Source organism: Sciurus carolinensis, chromosome 12 (genome assembly GCF_902686445.1).
Source record: "Sciurus carolinensis chromosome 12, mSciCar1.2, whole genome shotgun sequence".
Taxonomy (NCBI): domain Eukaryota; kingdom Metazoa; phylum Chordata; class Mammalia; order Rodentia; family Sciuridae; genus Sciurus; species Sciurus carolinensis.
The window spans coordinates 67,109,768-67,124,103 of record NC_062224.1 but is presented as its reverse complement, the minus strand read 5'-3'; the positions used below and the strand labels follow the sequence as shown (position 1 = coordinate 67,124,103).

General features: G+C 44.9%; 1 protein-coding gene across 2 annotated transcripts in view; it reads left to right on the top strand.

Annotated features, from left to right (window-relative positions):
- Cnih3 (cornichon family AMPA receptor auxiliary protein 3) overlaps positions 1-14,336 on the top strand; it is a 119,501-nt gene that overhangs the window by 103,422 nt on the left and 1,743 nt on the right. For both annotated transcript variants that reach the window (XM_047521743.1, XM_047521742.1), the window contains 2 exons: positions 5,785-5,897; positions 10,972-11,115. In XM_047521743.1, coding sequence (XP_047377699.1) covers positions 5,785-5,897; positions 10,972-11,115 — 257 coding nt within the window. The remainder of the gene's footprint in view (positions 1-5,784; positions 5,898-10,971; positions 11,116-14,336) is intronic.

Sequence of the window (14,336 nt, the reverse complement as noted above, 5' to 3'; positions counted from 1 at the left end):
GTCTTATCGACAGCAATGCTAGTGAGAGACTAATACTGTATCACTCAGCTGTGTGACCTCCAAAATGAGTGATTTGGAAAAATCACTAATTATGAAAAAATCTTATGAAAAAGTCAATTAAGATCAAGCGGAGCTAGAGGGTTTATTTAGACTTTTCCTTGGTAACAGATACACGAATGAATGAGAAGTTGCATAAACAGAAATAAAAATATTTTGAATGTAAATAAAATCAATTTGAATTCCTCATTAAAAATTAATTTAAAAAGGTCTTGGAAAATCAAGGTTGTGGATGAAGGTTCAGAGCTGAGCTGGCACAGCAGATACCAGGGCAAGGAGGTGGCTGCTGTTGAGCAGAGGGAGCAGGGGCACAGGGTCAGAAGCCTGCTAAAGGTGGGCAGTAGGGGGCACTAGAGATAAAAAGGGAGGAACAAATGCCAGGGACTGTCAAGAGGCAAGGACAGCAGACTCAGGTGGAGACTAATAGGAAAGAGGAATCGAAGGTGGTTGTTCATGAAATTGGACATGTAGGCAATCAAGTTTGCAGTTCCTGGGAGGAGCATGAGAATCCAGCATGAAGCCGTTGAGGAGTAGCCCTATGGAAATGTTGACTGGCAAATGGAAACCAGCTACTAGAATCTGGGCAGGTGACCAGGAGCAGTGGAATAGAATTCGCATTTACCCAGTCCTTACCTGGTATCAGGCCTGGCCTACCTGCCATTAAATAAGTGTCACTTTAGGTGGCTTGTGAAGCAGCTGCCCAGGCCAGTGACTTCTGTCTGTATGTTCCTCATCCCCATCCTTTTGCTTCTAGACAGGTGACCTCCAGTTTTCACACACGATTAGGTCCTACACATCCTTTCCAACATCCCTTGATTCTGCCTTGATTATAAAACCTTTCATGATCCCCTGGGCTGGAATGAATGGCAGGCTTTTCAGCAACCCCAAACACCTATAGTGAGACCACTTATTTAGTATTTATGACTATAGAAGCAGGGCATAACAAGACACAGGCATTCAAAAGACTCTGACCTGCATGAAATGGTTTCTCCCTCACCATTTGTTGAATGAAGGAGAGAGATTGGCACCATTCAACAGTTTCTCTTATGAAACAATGTCTTCTCCAGTGCTGAGGAATGACGCAGGGTCATGGGGCTGTGGTCACTGCTTCCATCAACAGTTCTATATTTTGCCTGGTGGACTTAGTTAGGCCTTCTTAGGTATGGAGGGTGGCCCAGTCTAACTGCCCACACAAACGAATAAGCATTGTGTCTGCCTGGTGGTTGTTCAGCCCCTGCCTGACATGTCAGTGACAGGGAAGTGTGTCATACCAGCCTCGATACTTGTTAAAGAAAAGGCTGGGTGGAAGGATGCTCAGGAGGACAAAGAAAGAAGAACACAGCTGCTTTCCCCACTGATTCCTCATTCTGGAGCTTACTGACTGTATCAGACAAGATAGATTAAGTTACGCCATGGTAAGAAACAACACTCGACTCGATAGCTTAAAACAACAAGTTTCTTTCTCCTTCATGTTCCAGGTCTCTCACAAGTTGTCTGGGGGCCTTTCTCCTACTTAGAGTTTCAAGATGATGAAGTACCGACCACGCTAAATGCTTTTTACTATGTCTGAGGAAAAGAAAGAGGCTCTGGAGCATTTTGTAAGGGTCATTAAATGCGCCAGCCTTCTCTTCTCATCATTTCTGCTCACAGTCCAGGGCCCCACTCAGCAGCTGGGAGTGGAACATGCCCTCTTACTATGCTCCTTATGTTGGCAGTGAGGGGCAGGTATGGTGACAGCTGTGACGCGGGCCTCATGCGAGTGGCTCGACTGATTTCCGTTTGGTGTAGAAGGAATAAGGTCCCTGACGTTGTTTCCATGATTGTGACAAGGAATGCCTGGGGACATAGGAAAGAAAAAGTATGCGTGTGTGATAAGGACCCTGTCACTCCAGGAAGTGTCCCTGGATTAATGAGAGGCACCTGTCCCACTTGTGAGGATCCTGTTCAGGGTTCCAGAGAGTCAGAGGCAATTGGGAGAAGCCATGCAGAGCAGGGGTGATTTTTAAGCTTTTTTTTTTTTTTCCTTTTCTCACTCCTCAAAAGGCCGGAGACCTCCGGGACCGACCGGCCTCCATTAAGTAGTTTTCCTCTGCCTAGGGACAGTGACGAATCCTCCCTGCTTTGAAGGTTGCAGCTTCCACTATAAATCAAGCCCTGAAGAGAGAAGCCGCAGTATGATTAATAGTGGGGCCTGAAATCCAAACTGTAATCAGTCAGAGATTTGTCATTGGCATTAGAGACGGGGATGGAGCTATAATGGATGATTTGGGCCCAGGGTGGCTGTCTGTAAACGTGTTAATTACCTTGGTATAAGTGGCTGAAAGTGATGATTGAAACACGTGGAGCTAGGCCTGGCAGAACGCACAGCCCTGCCCCCCGTGTGGATGCAGTCAGCTCTGAGTGCGGGTTTTCTCTCTGAATGGGAGGTGGCAGGGTGGGGCCCTTGCCTGGTGCAGATGGAGCTGGTAAGCACAGCTTTGAGGTCCTCTAAGGAGAAATGATAGGGACTTCCCACCAGGAGGCTGAGACTCCCAGGGGCAGACTGTGCCTGGTTTACCCACGGACGGTCGCCACCTCTGGAATGATGACTCTTAGGCTTTGATTCCAAGATTACTGTCTGGCAAATCTACGAGGCGTGGGCAAGTGCACTTCATTCTACACCAGACTTTGAAAATAAAGAAGATGCCCTTTAGTTACAAAATGCATATCTTGCACGTGTGCCTGTGCATGTATTTATTTTTAATGTGTGTATATGTGTTTCTCCCTCTGTATCTGCCATATGGGGCAGTTAGCTCATCTGCCTAAAATCAGAGACCAAAGCCATGTTCGGTACTCACAAAGGACAGTTCTTTTTTTCCCCTCCACCCAGAGAAGCCTTGGTTTATGAACACAAGCCACATCTCCAATACACGGTGAATGCACGCACTTTGGTCAGTTCAGTTCATTTTATCAAATATTTGTAAAGTCTCTAAGTGTCAGGCAGACCTTGACCCAGTCAGCTTAGAGAGCACTATAATATATCCATGCACATGGGAAAGAGGGAGGAGGATAATGGCTCCATATGGATAGAGGGTGGAAAGTTCCCCTAAGAGAGGGTCAGAAAGCATGCTGTGGAGCTAAGAGGTACAGGATAGGGAGAGCAGAACTTTGTTTAGAAAGTGTAATTTGATGTGGCTATGTTACTGTGGTATGCTGATTTTAAGTCCTTTGAGTATAAACCGAGGAGTGGGATAACTGGGTCAAAAGGTGGGTCCATTCCAAGTTTTCTGAGGAATCTCCACACTGCTTTCCAGAGTGGATGCACCAATTTGCAACTCCACAGCAATGTTTGAGTGTGCCTTTTCCCCGACATCCACACCAACACCCATTATTGCTTGTGCTTCTTGACAATAACCATTCTAATCCGAGTTAGATGAAATCTTAGGGTGGTTTTAATTTGCATTTATCTAATTACTAGAGATGTTGAACACTTTTTCAAATATTTGTTAATCACCTGTATTTGATTGTGGAACCAACCTAGATGCCCTTCAACAGATAAATGAATAAAGAAACTGTGGTATATATATACACAATGGAATATTACTCAGCCATAAAGAAGAATAAAATTATGGCATTTTCAGGTAAATGGATGGAATTGGAGAATATCATGCTAAGTGAAATAAGTCAATTCCAAAAAACCAAAGGCTGAATCTTTTCCCTGTTAAATGGATGATGATACATAATGGGAGATAAGAGAAGAAGGGAGGAACTTTGAATTATGTAGAGAGAAATGAGAGGGGGAAGAGGGATATGAAAGATGGTGGAATGAGACAGACATCATTACTCTATGTACATGTATGATTACATGAACGGTGTGAATCTACATCGTGTACAACCATAGAAACGAAAAGTTGTACGCCATTTGTGTACAATGAATCAAAATGCAGTCTGTAAAAATAAAAAATAAAAAAATTCATAGGACCATAAAAAAAATTGAACAATAATGTTAATACCCTTCTGAGGACTAATTAACATAAATTTGGACCAATAGCAGTAGTATCTTTCCTAGCCCTAATTAGCATAAGTTTTGACCAATAGCAGTGAACCAAGTGCCATACAACCCCCTAGACTAGCGCCCTCCACGGAGAAAATCTGTTATGGGTCTGCTGTTGCAGTGCAGGTATTCTGTTCCTGTTCTTCAATAAATGCTACATTTACACTAAAAAAAAATGTGTAATTTGAGATGGGCCTTGAAGGATAGAAAGATTTTGATGGGAAGATCAAAGCATTTGTAATGGTCTAAATATAAGATACTGAGGACCCACACACACATACATAAACACACATGATACAATGCAGTAGTGGTTCCTTGATAGCTATGGGATGTTGGATACAGCATCCCCTGTGAAGACCAGAATCCACAGATATGCAAATCCCTTATGTAAAATGTCATAGTCCTCGCACAAACCTATGACATCCTCCCATAGACTTTCAATCATCTCTAGATTTGTCTGTATTATACATTCGTAATATTGAATACAACATAAGTGCTAAGTAAATTGTTATGAGGTATTGTTTAGGGAATAATGACAAGAAAAATATCCATGTTTAATACAGATGCAATCTTTTTTTTTTTTTCAAATATTTTCAGTCTTGGTTGGCTGAATCCATGGGTATGAAACCCATGGATATGGAGGACCAATGGTGTAGTATATAATATAAACAATGAGTTATGTATTAGATATAATGTAATTTGTATTCTCTATGTCATATAATGGAAACATAATTTATAATATGATTTGTATTATGTAAATAAATTATATATGTGAATAAAATAAATAATATATAGACTTACATATTTATATATAAAATATATATATTTATTTATACAAAATGTATAATTATATTATAGAAAATGTGTGTGTGTGTGTGTATATATATATATATATATATATATATATATGTAAATTCTCCCCACATGTCTGGGTAAGATGGTGCCTTTTGTGTAACTGCAGACTTCCTTACTACTGCCTTCCATACTAAATTTCTCCCTTGCGATTACCCTTTAGCTTACAGCTTTCATTTCTGGTAAACCATGAACACCCTTCACAGGGTTCATAATTATTTTAAGCTCTTTTTCCCTGTGACTGGATTGGGAGTGGGGAGCTTCGTCTTCCTGCTGGTTACTCCCTCCAGCTGGCTCTTCTTGGTCTGAGCTGGTTTTTTTCTCCTTCTCCCCAAGGCTGCACTATCCCTCCTTATCATTGTTACTTGATTTTTTTCCTTGGGTTCTTATTTATCTGCTCGACCGTCGAGCCAAATGCTATTTCTCAATTTTTTTTTCTGGGCCCTCCTATATTTGAAATGGATACTAGAAAAGGATGCAGAGAGGACAGAAAAACAAGAACAAGGCAGTCTGGGGATCAGTAGGTGCCCTAGGACTTTTCTCCGTGTGGTCCTTTCTTGGGTCAGACCTCCCAGTGCTGGATCACTTCCTCCATTCCTCCTGGGGGTCAGTGAGTCACAGGAGCAAATGTAGAGGGCCTGAGTGCATTTGGAATTGAATATAAAACATGGAGAACTTCCCAGAAATGACCACAGTCTTACGGCAGTGACTCTACACTACTGCAGGGAGGGCCGGTGTTACCAGCTTGGGGGGGGGCAGTGTCCAGGCACGGTCACCCGCTATAGGAGTTAGATCAGCTCTCCTCTCCCTAACCCAGGCCTGTGTCTCTGATTCCTCTTCAGCTGGTGCTGCCAGAGTACTCCATCCACAGCCTCTTCTGCATCATGTTCCTGTGTGCCCAGGAGTGGCTCACCCTGGGGCTGAACGTCCCTCTACTCTTCTATCACTTCTGGAGGTAAGACTGTCAGAGGCTGGCCCATCCTCCCTCTCTTTTGATGAATAGACTGCTCTCAAAGGAAAATGTCCCACTAATAGATCAGCCGCTTAGTGCCATCCCTTCATCCCTTCCTTTTGAGGACCCCCACTTCAAATTCCCTTTCCCATGCTGCTCTTAGACAGCAAGACCATGTAAGGGAAGGCCCTTCCTATTGACTCCATTAATCAAAACCCCAGCTCTTATACACCAGTATTAAAAGTGGCTTCAGTGTTCTTCACAATCACCAAGAAATGGAAGCAACCCACATGCTCATTGCTGGCGGATGGATAAACAACCTGTGGTATGTCCACACAACGGAATACAACTTGACAATAGAAAGAAATGAAGTATCGATAAACGCTTTGACATGGATGAACCTTAAAGAAAATATAAATTGAAAGAAACCAGGAACAAATGGGCATATGTTATGATATCATTTACATGAAATGTCCAGAATACTCAGATCTATAGAGGCAGAAAGTAAGTGAGTGGCTACCCCGGGCTGGGAGGGAGCAGGAATGGGGAGTGACCACGAATGGGTACGGAGTTTTCTTTTTAGGATGATGAAAATGCTCTGAAATTAATGGTAATGGTACACAACTCTACAAATACACTGTAACCCACTGACTTTTGCACTTTAAAAGGGTGAATTTTATGATAAATAAGTTATATCTTAATAAAAAAAGCACCTACCAGATGGGCCAGATTTTCTGGGACAGTTCTGAGCTCACGTATTCTTTCCCCTGCTAAAGCCATGTGTCAAATCATGTGACTTGGGCTTTTTGTAAAATACAGTTACCATATGGATATAGAAGGAATGGATGAGGGAATACAGAAATCGAAGAGAATATAATTGTACAGATAAATTGCCCACCTGGACCTCTTGCTCCCAGAGCTCTGGATGCCCAAACCATCATTAGTTGACCACCAAATACTTAATCTTCATTGAGCTTTTCTTTAGTCACATCTAGAGCATTTCACTCTTTCATTTAGCAAATATTCAGGACCCATACTACTTGTTAGGCATTGTGGCGGATTCTGAGAAGAATATAAAATATAACCCCTAGTCTCAAGGTATATATCCTAGTGGCAGAGGAAAATCTATTTTTTTGTTTTTAGTTGTAGATGGACATGGTTTATTTTATTTTATTTATTTGTATGTGGTGCTGAGGATAGAACCCAGTAACTCACGTGTGCTAGGCAAGCGTTCTACCACTGAGCTATGTCCCCGGCCCAAAATTGTATTCTTAACAGACATATGAGGAATATCTGTAGAAGCATAGAGAAAGAAGAGCTTAAATTAAACTGAAGGTTGACCCTGGAAAATCTGGAAAAGCATATGCAAAGGCCCAGAAGTGAGAGAGCACTTGTGTATTTGAGGAACAGCATTCGTTTGGTGTGGTTGGATGTGGGGTTCCTGGAGGGAGTTAAGAAGAGATGAAATGACAAATGAGAAGGAAATCTTATGTGAGGTGCCTGAGAAGATTTGATGAAAAAGTTGGAATTAATTTATTCTATAGGGAATGGAAAAACTATCAGAGGTTTTGGTGGAGGAAAATGCATTTTCTGATCTGAGTTTTAGGAAGGTAGCCCTGGTAAGAAGTGTGAAGAATGAGTTTGAAGGTGAAATATTGAGGATGAAAACTAATTAGGGGGTCATGGTGAAATTCCAGATAAAGACCTGACCTAGGTAGTAGAAGGTGGAATGAGAGAACAGGAGAATGCATGTGGGTAAACTGGACAGGCCTTGGCCTATACTTAAGTAAAGGAGGAGAGTGAGTGAGAGGAAGCCTCTAAGCTGGGTGGCTGAGAGGTTGATGATGCCATTGACCAAACACAAAGAATACGAAATCAAAGGTTTAGGGAGGAAGGAACACAATTTGGTTACATAGCAAAGTTGCATATTGTTTCAGTCAGCTTTCTGTTACTGTAACAAAATACCTGTCTTAATCAACTTAGAAAGGAAAAAGGTTTATTTTGTTTCATAGCTTTGGGGGTTTCAGTTTGTGCTTGATTGGTCCCAATGCTTTTGAGTTGTGGTGAGAGAGCACATCAGGGCAGGAACACATAGCCAAGGATGCTGCTCACTTTTTGGCAGGCAGGAAGTGAGAGAGAGAGAGAGAGAGAGAGAGAGAGAGAGAGAGAGAGAGAGAGAGAGAGGCCCATACTTCCCTTTGAGGGCACACCTCCAATGACCTAAGATCTCTGACTCAGCTCCAACCTCTAAAAGGTTCCACTATCTCCAATAACACCAATCTGGGGACCAGGCCTTCAACACATGTGTCTTTGGGGTAGGGCCCCTTTGCATTAAGTAAAAGCAATCTGCTAAAGTTTGAACACAGAAGCCACATAGAATGCTTATGGCATTGTAATGACTCCCCACTTAGGGACTATCCACTCTTTACCTGGACCAAGGTCTGCAACAACAGACTGAGGTAGGTTTAATTCTCCCTGCATCACACATGGGGACCCAGAGACCCAGGGTGGGTCAACTAACCAGAGTCACTCACCCTGTGGTTCCATCTCTCCACTGTGTGAATCTTGGTCCATGTCCTTACCACCTCACATGTGACCCAAGGGGCTGTCTCATCTGCTCCGCTCAAAAGAAGTTTATCCTGAGGTCCTTTAAGTTGGGAGCTGTCAATGGAGGGTATCAAAAGTGTGGTCATGGAGTGGAGATGTAGCTCAGTGGTACAACATGTGTTTACCATGCTTGAGGCTTGAGGCTCTGGGTTTGATCCCCAGCACCACCCAAAATAAAAAATAATGTGGTCAGTCTATGAAACTTTGATTGGTGCACTGTGCTGAGGGTGAGCACTTGTCTAATGGAAGAAAAGGGAAAGTTGGCCAGTGTCCAAACACTCAGATGTGTGCATCTGTAGAGGAAGAGTAGCTGCAGTCTTGCCAGGAGGGACTTTGTCTTATTTTTTTGAATCCCTGATGGGGTCTAGTTATTAGAACCTATATTATGTGTGTGTGTGTGTGTGTGTGTGTGTGTGTGTGTGTGTGTAAATAGTATATACGATATACTGTTATTAGCACAATTAGTAAGTGTTCAAAACATGAAAGAAAAAAGTAAAGAAAGAATGAGGAAAGAGAATTCCTTTAAAAATCAGAGTCCTTGCTGCATGTGGTGGTGCATGCCTGTAATCCCAGTGACTTGGAAGGCTGAGGCAGGAGGATTGCAAGTCGGAGGACAGCCTCAGCAATCTAGTGAGGCCCTAAGTAACTTAGTCGAACCCTGTCTCAAAATAAAAAATAAAAAGAACTGGGGATGTGGCTTAGTGGTAAAGCACCCCTGGGTTCAATCCTCAGTACCCTAACAAACAAACAAAACATCAGAGTCCTTGAACATCTTCTAGTTTTCCTTTTCCAACAGATTCAGGTCAGTGATATTTCTCATGCATTTGAAGTCCCTCTGCTCTCACTCTCGATTTGCTTCAATAAAAGTAGAACTGTCTGCCATTTATTCGGAGCCCATTTTTGGCAGGTTAATGTAATTTTTTTTTTTTTTTTTTTTTTTTTTTTTGTGGTGCGGGGGATTGAACCCAGGGCCTTGTACATGCTAGGCAAGCACTCTACCAACTGAGCTATATCCCCAGTCCTTTTGCAGGTTACTTGCATACATCACTTTACACAATCTTCCCAATAACCCTTTGAAGTGGGAAATTTTTCATCCCCGTTTCACAGATGAGAAGTTAAGGCCCATACAGGTTAATGACTGATCCAAGGAAGGTCATTCCTGTGACCAGCAAACAGAACCCTGGTTCTTTCCACCAAAACACTTGGTCACCCTGTCCCTCTGCCTCCACTTAATGAGGTCACCTGGGAACAAAGCCACAATGAAAGCAAATAGGTTTTGAAATCTTCTCCCGGGAAGAGGAGAGGTGAGTGGCCCAGAGGGCCATGAACTGGCAGGTATCATTGAATCTGGCTTGTGATTTCCTCTCAGCATAATGTTGGTGACAGATCCTGTCAATGCAATTCTTCGAAGGGGAAGGAAAAGGGGACGGAGATGCCAACTCTGCAAGTTGCTGTGTTACATGGATGGTCTTCAAAACCAGTAGGATCAGTCTCCTGCCCTTCTTCAGGATGGAGAGCTACTGCCTATCCCAGAACCTAGGAGGAGCCATGAATTCTCACTTCTGCCTCCTCCCAGGATTTCTTTTCCAGAGGATTCCTTTTCCAGCTGGGTGAATTCAGCTGCCCCTGTGTTCTTGGGCTCTACAGGAGGCTGAGGCCCTGCAGGTAGTGCCCTGTTGCTGGCTGGAGGTCAGGTCCTGAGGGCAGCGATCAGAGGTTGCTTTCCTCCCTGGCCTTGGCCGTTGGTGTGAAGCTGATGCGGATTGTGGGCTTTGGAAGCTGACAGCTTGCTGTTGTCTTTTTCCTTCCTCCCATTGCTCTTTTACTGTTCCAGCTTCCCCACAGATAGCCAGTGTTCTTTCTGCTCTTCTGGATCTTTCTATCAGGAAAAAAAAGTACCTAAAAACTAGGTGGGAATATGATGTCCCTCTCAGAGTTCTCGGGAATTTAAATGGGGGTTAGGTCAAGGGCAATACCTAATTCAAAATAGTTATTATTATTATTATTATTAACTATTTGCTGTGCCAAGGATCAAATTCAGGACCTTGTGCATGCTGGGCAAACTCTCCACCCCACAGCCTCATCCCCAGTCCCAAAGCAATGCACTTTAAGGCAGAACGTAGGTACAGTGGCACGAGGCATACCTCCACCACACTTGCATCCATGCTGAAAGGAAGCTCTTCCTAGTACTCCCAGAGGACACCAGGCGACACATTTTTTATTTCTGTCAGAGCATCACTGTACATGGGAAAGTCACCATGATCCCAGTGGATCTGAGTAATGAAGGACTTGCTGGAAGGTGGTGGCAGAGTCATACTTCAGGGCTGCCTGGACTGCGACTTGGACAGAAGGAAGTGACTGCTTGGGAACAATGGCAGGAGGGATGTCCCGCATCAGGAGGCTTGGCCCAGGTGATGTTGGAAGTGTCAGAGCCTCAGAGCCAGTGATGCCATGTCCCCTTTCCCCGCAGGTATTTCCACTGTCCGGCAGATAGTTCGGAGCTGGCCTATGACCCGCCGGTGGTCATGAATGCAGACACCTTGAGCTACTGTCAGAAGGAGGCCTGGTGTAAGCTGGCCTTCTACCTGCTCTCCTTCTTCTACTACCTTTACTGGTGAGTTTCCTCCCCTCCAGGTGGATCTGACTCCTGCAGCAAGTGGAAGGGGGTTTCCCCAAGGGAATTTCTACCTCCTTTGAGGAGGTGGCCCTGGGGGGCTTGACTGATGAGGGTGGGAGTAGTGGTCAGTTGTGTCTGACTCTGGTTCAGGATCAAGGGCTTCTGTATAAAGGTGTAAGAGGCAGAAGGTCCTGCGCATGTACTTACGGCCACAGTTAAACACATTCTACCACCATCTTTTAGGAGATAGTTGGTGGATTGCCATTGGCCATTCCTTCGCAATAGTTCCTGCCTCTCAGAACGTAGCTCCACCCATCAGGTTACCTGTTGCCCTAGGAGCACAGCCTCCTCACAAGGCCCCTTTCCCCAGCCTGTTGGTAAAGATTCCTGGGCACCATAAAAGCAATCCCCAGGGGCACTCATGAGTGGCACACTGGTCATTAAATGCTTACGCTTACAATTCCCCCACATTATATAACATAAAACCTGCTGACTTTGCGGCTCCCTGTTGGGACTCTCACCTTTTCACCCTCCACTCAGAATGTCTTAGCTAAGCAGGTAGCTATAAACAGCCTGTCTTGTGGTTTGATACCCCAGAGTGTCTTTTTTGGAAACATCTCCTTCCTGCTTCTCTTTGTGCTCATCTTGGGGCCTCTCTCCTTGCCACCTCTCCTGGGCCCATGGATATCCTCAAACATCCCATTGTTGTTTCCAGATGGGTTGACAGTCGCCTGGTACAGACTCCATGGCCACCTCTGGGTTTGGATTGGGCTGTGGCAGGCTGGGAAGTGACTGTATTGTCCAGCATTTAAAAATGAGCCAGTCTCTGAGCTAAGAGCTTTGTATGAGGTAAATACTGTCCTTACCCTCATATTAAAAATGAGGAGACTGGCTCTGAGCAGGTAGATAATTTCCCCAAGGTTACAGCTAATAGTGCCACAGCGGGAAGTCTATTTCCAGTCTGATGCCAAAGATGGAACTCTTAACTACTGCCAGTCTTAGAGAAACTCTAGACAAGTCTTTATCAAAGTGATGGATAGGGAGTGCAGACAACATCCTTCTTAAAAATGCAGATTTCTAGGCCTAGTTTTACCAAGTCAGACTTTCCGGGGGTGCCTAGGCATCTGCACTTTAAATGTGCCTCTCAGGCAGTTTGGATGCACACCTGAGGGTGAGAACTACCTCGGGAGGTCTGCTTGGTTTTGCCTTCTCTCCCCTCTCTACCCCCAGCATCTACAGGTTCAGAGGCCAGGGATATACAGTTTCCTCCAGAAATACCTCCGCTGTGGAGGGGATTCAGGGTTACTCTGGCACTTTCATCTTGGAGTCAAGAGTTGGTTCAGGCTCGGGCTTTTCACCACTAATAGTTTCCTGCCTCACCTTGCAGGGAACCTATGGGTCTTTGAAGCCTCTGGTGATTTCTGAGATGCCCAGCAATTCACCCAAGTCTTTCTGACTTTAAGTTTAAGCTTTGTAGCAACCCAGGCTGGTTCCTGTCATGGGGACAAAGCTCTTCTAGACTGAGGGACTCCATACCTTGGGGGTTTCTTAGGTGACCTCCTTCTGAGGACTCTTCTCTGCAATGTACCCAACCTTGATTTATTCATGGGGCTGCAGACCACCCTTCTGCAGAGTCATAGGCTGAGTGACCTGAACCCAGAGGCAGCCTTGTCCCTCTTCAAAACTGTCAGAACAGAGCCAGTGCTTCCCCTGGCTCCTGCCCCATTAGCTGGGGATCCACCTTAGTCCAGGAGACCCAGGCAGGCCAAGCGCCCTCATTTCAGCTTTGCCACAGTAACGGCTGGAATCTGAAGTATTTGAATCCCCAGACAGAAAGCAATGCTGCTGTGTCTTCTGGGCTATGGGGGTGGGAGGGGTGGTACAGGATGGTGTTTTTGGCTTCCGTGCCCTTCAGTAGACGTGATCATTCTGTAATTGAAATGTTCCTGGCATTCTGTTTAATGATCTGTCCTCTAGTCCATCACTCCAGTTGGGCACTGCCTTCATGTTATATTTATTAACTACTTTGTTTCCAAAATAAATTTGTACACAATGCTGCCCTGCCCCACCAGGCCCTTGGGTAGTGGGCTGAGTGTGCCCATGTTCCTTGTGGAACCTGACCTCTTGGAGCTCTTCGGGCCTCCTGGAAGACCCCGTTTCTCCCATTTCAGGAGCTTTCAGCCCAGATCCAGAGCTGGTAGAGGACACAGATCTATCAGCCTAGGCTGCTGTCAGAGGGATGAAGGGCCCCATGTGTGCAGAGCTGCCTCTGAGCCCAGTACGGGCGAGAGACTCTTGTGAGGGCACCTGAGGACCATGTGAAGGTAGGGTTGGCATTTTACAGTTTGAGGTGCCTGAGAACCCCAGAGAAGTTAAGAAACATGTCCAAGAGCCTGGCTCATAATTAGCAATTCCTCTGGCTCAAGGGCCCAGGCTTGTTCACTACAGTGTGCTATCTGGCAGCTGCCTCCATCCCCTTTATCTTGTGGGCCAGATGATGTTTGTGGGTTGTGTGGGATGGAGATGAGCTAATACTAATACTAGCTAGTGAGGTCAGTGTGAGGGTTGACCCTGTCAATAGAAAGAGCTTCTCAAACCCAGAATGCAACAGGACCATGCTATCTTCCTGCAGTCGCACTACCCTCCTGCCCAGTTATTCTGGATGGTGGCTGCCTCTCTTCAAGTTTCTTTCTCTCACTCTGTGATTACATTTTCTATGGTTTGCTTGTCCCTTGATAGCAGAGAATTTGACTGTTCCACTCACCTCTGTATCTGCAGTGCCTGATCAGTGCCTGACACATGGTAGGTTCTTACTGAAGCCTCGATGTTTGTCATTGCAACTTAGCTGTAGGTTTCTTTGAGGCAGGGACTGGGGCTGCACATTCACCATTGTTTCCCTGCACTGAGAATGGGGTCTGGCATGCAGTAGGTGCTTATTTGCTATTGAATAGAAGATGAGTGGAAGTGAATTAGTGTCATAAGGGAAAAAGGACTAGCCTTGGAGTTTGTGTCACTAGCCATATGGTCTAAGTCCCTCTAGCTCCAGCCCTGACCAGTAGTGTTCTGTGAACACCAGGCATCTCAGGTCATGGAAGAGGGAGTGTGGGCTGCTCAGAAGAGCTCGTTTGTCCTCGAAGCTGCATGTGGTTAGAAGGAAAACATTTTCGTTTCTTTGCTTGGGTTTTGCTTCTTGAACTGTCCTGTTTTCTCACTGTAAT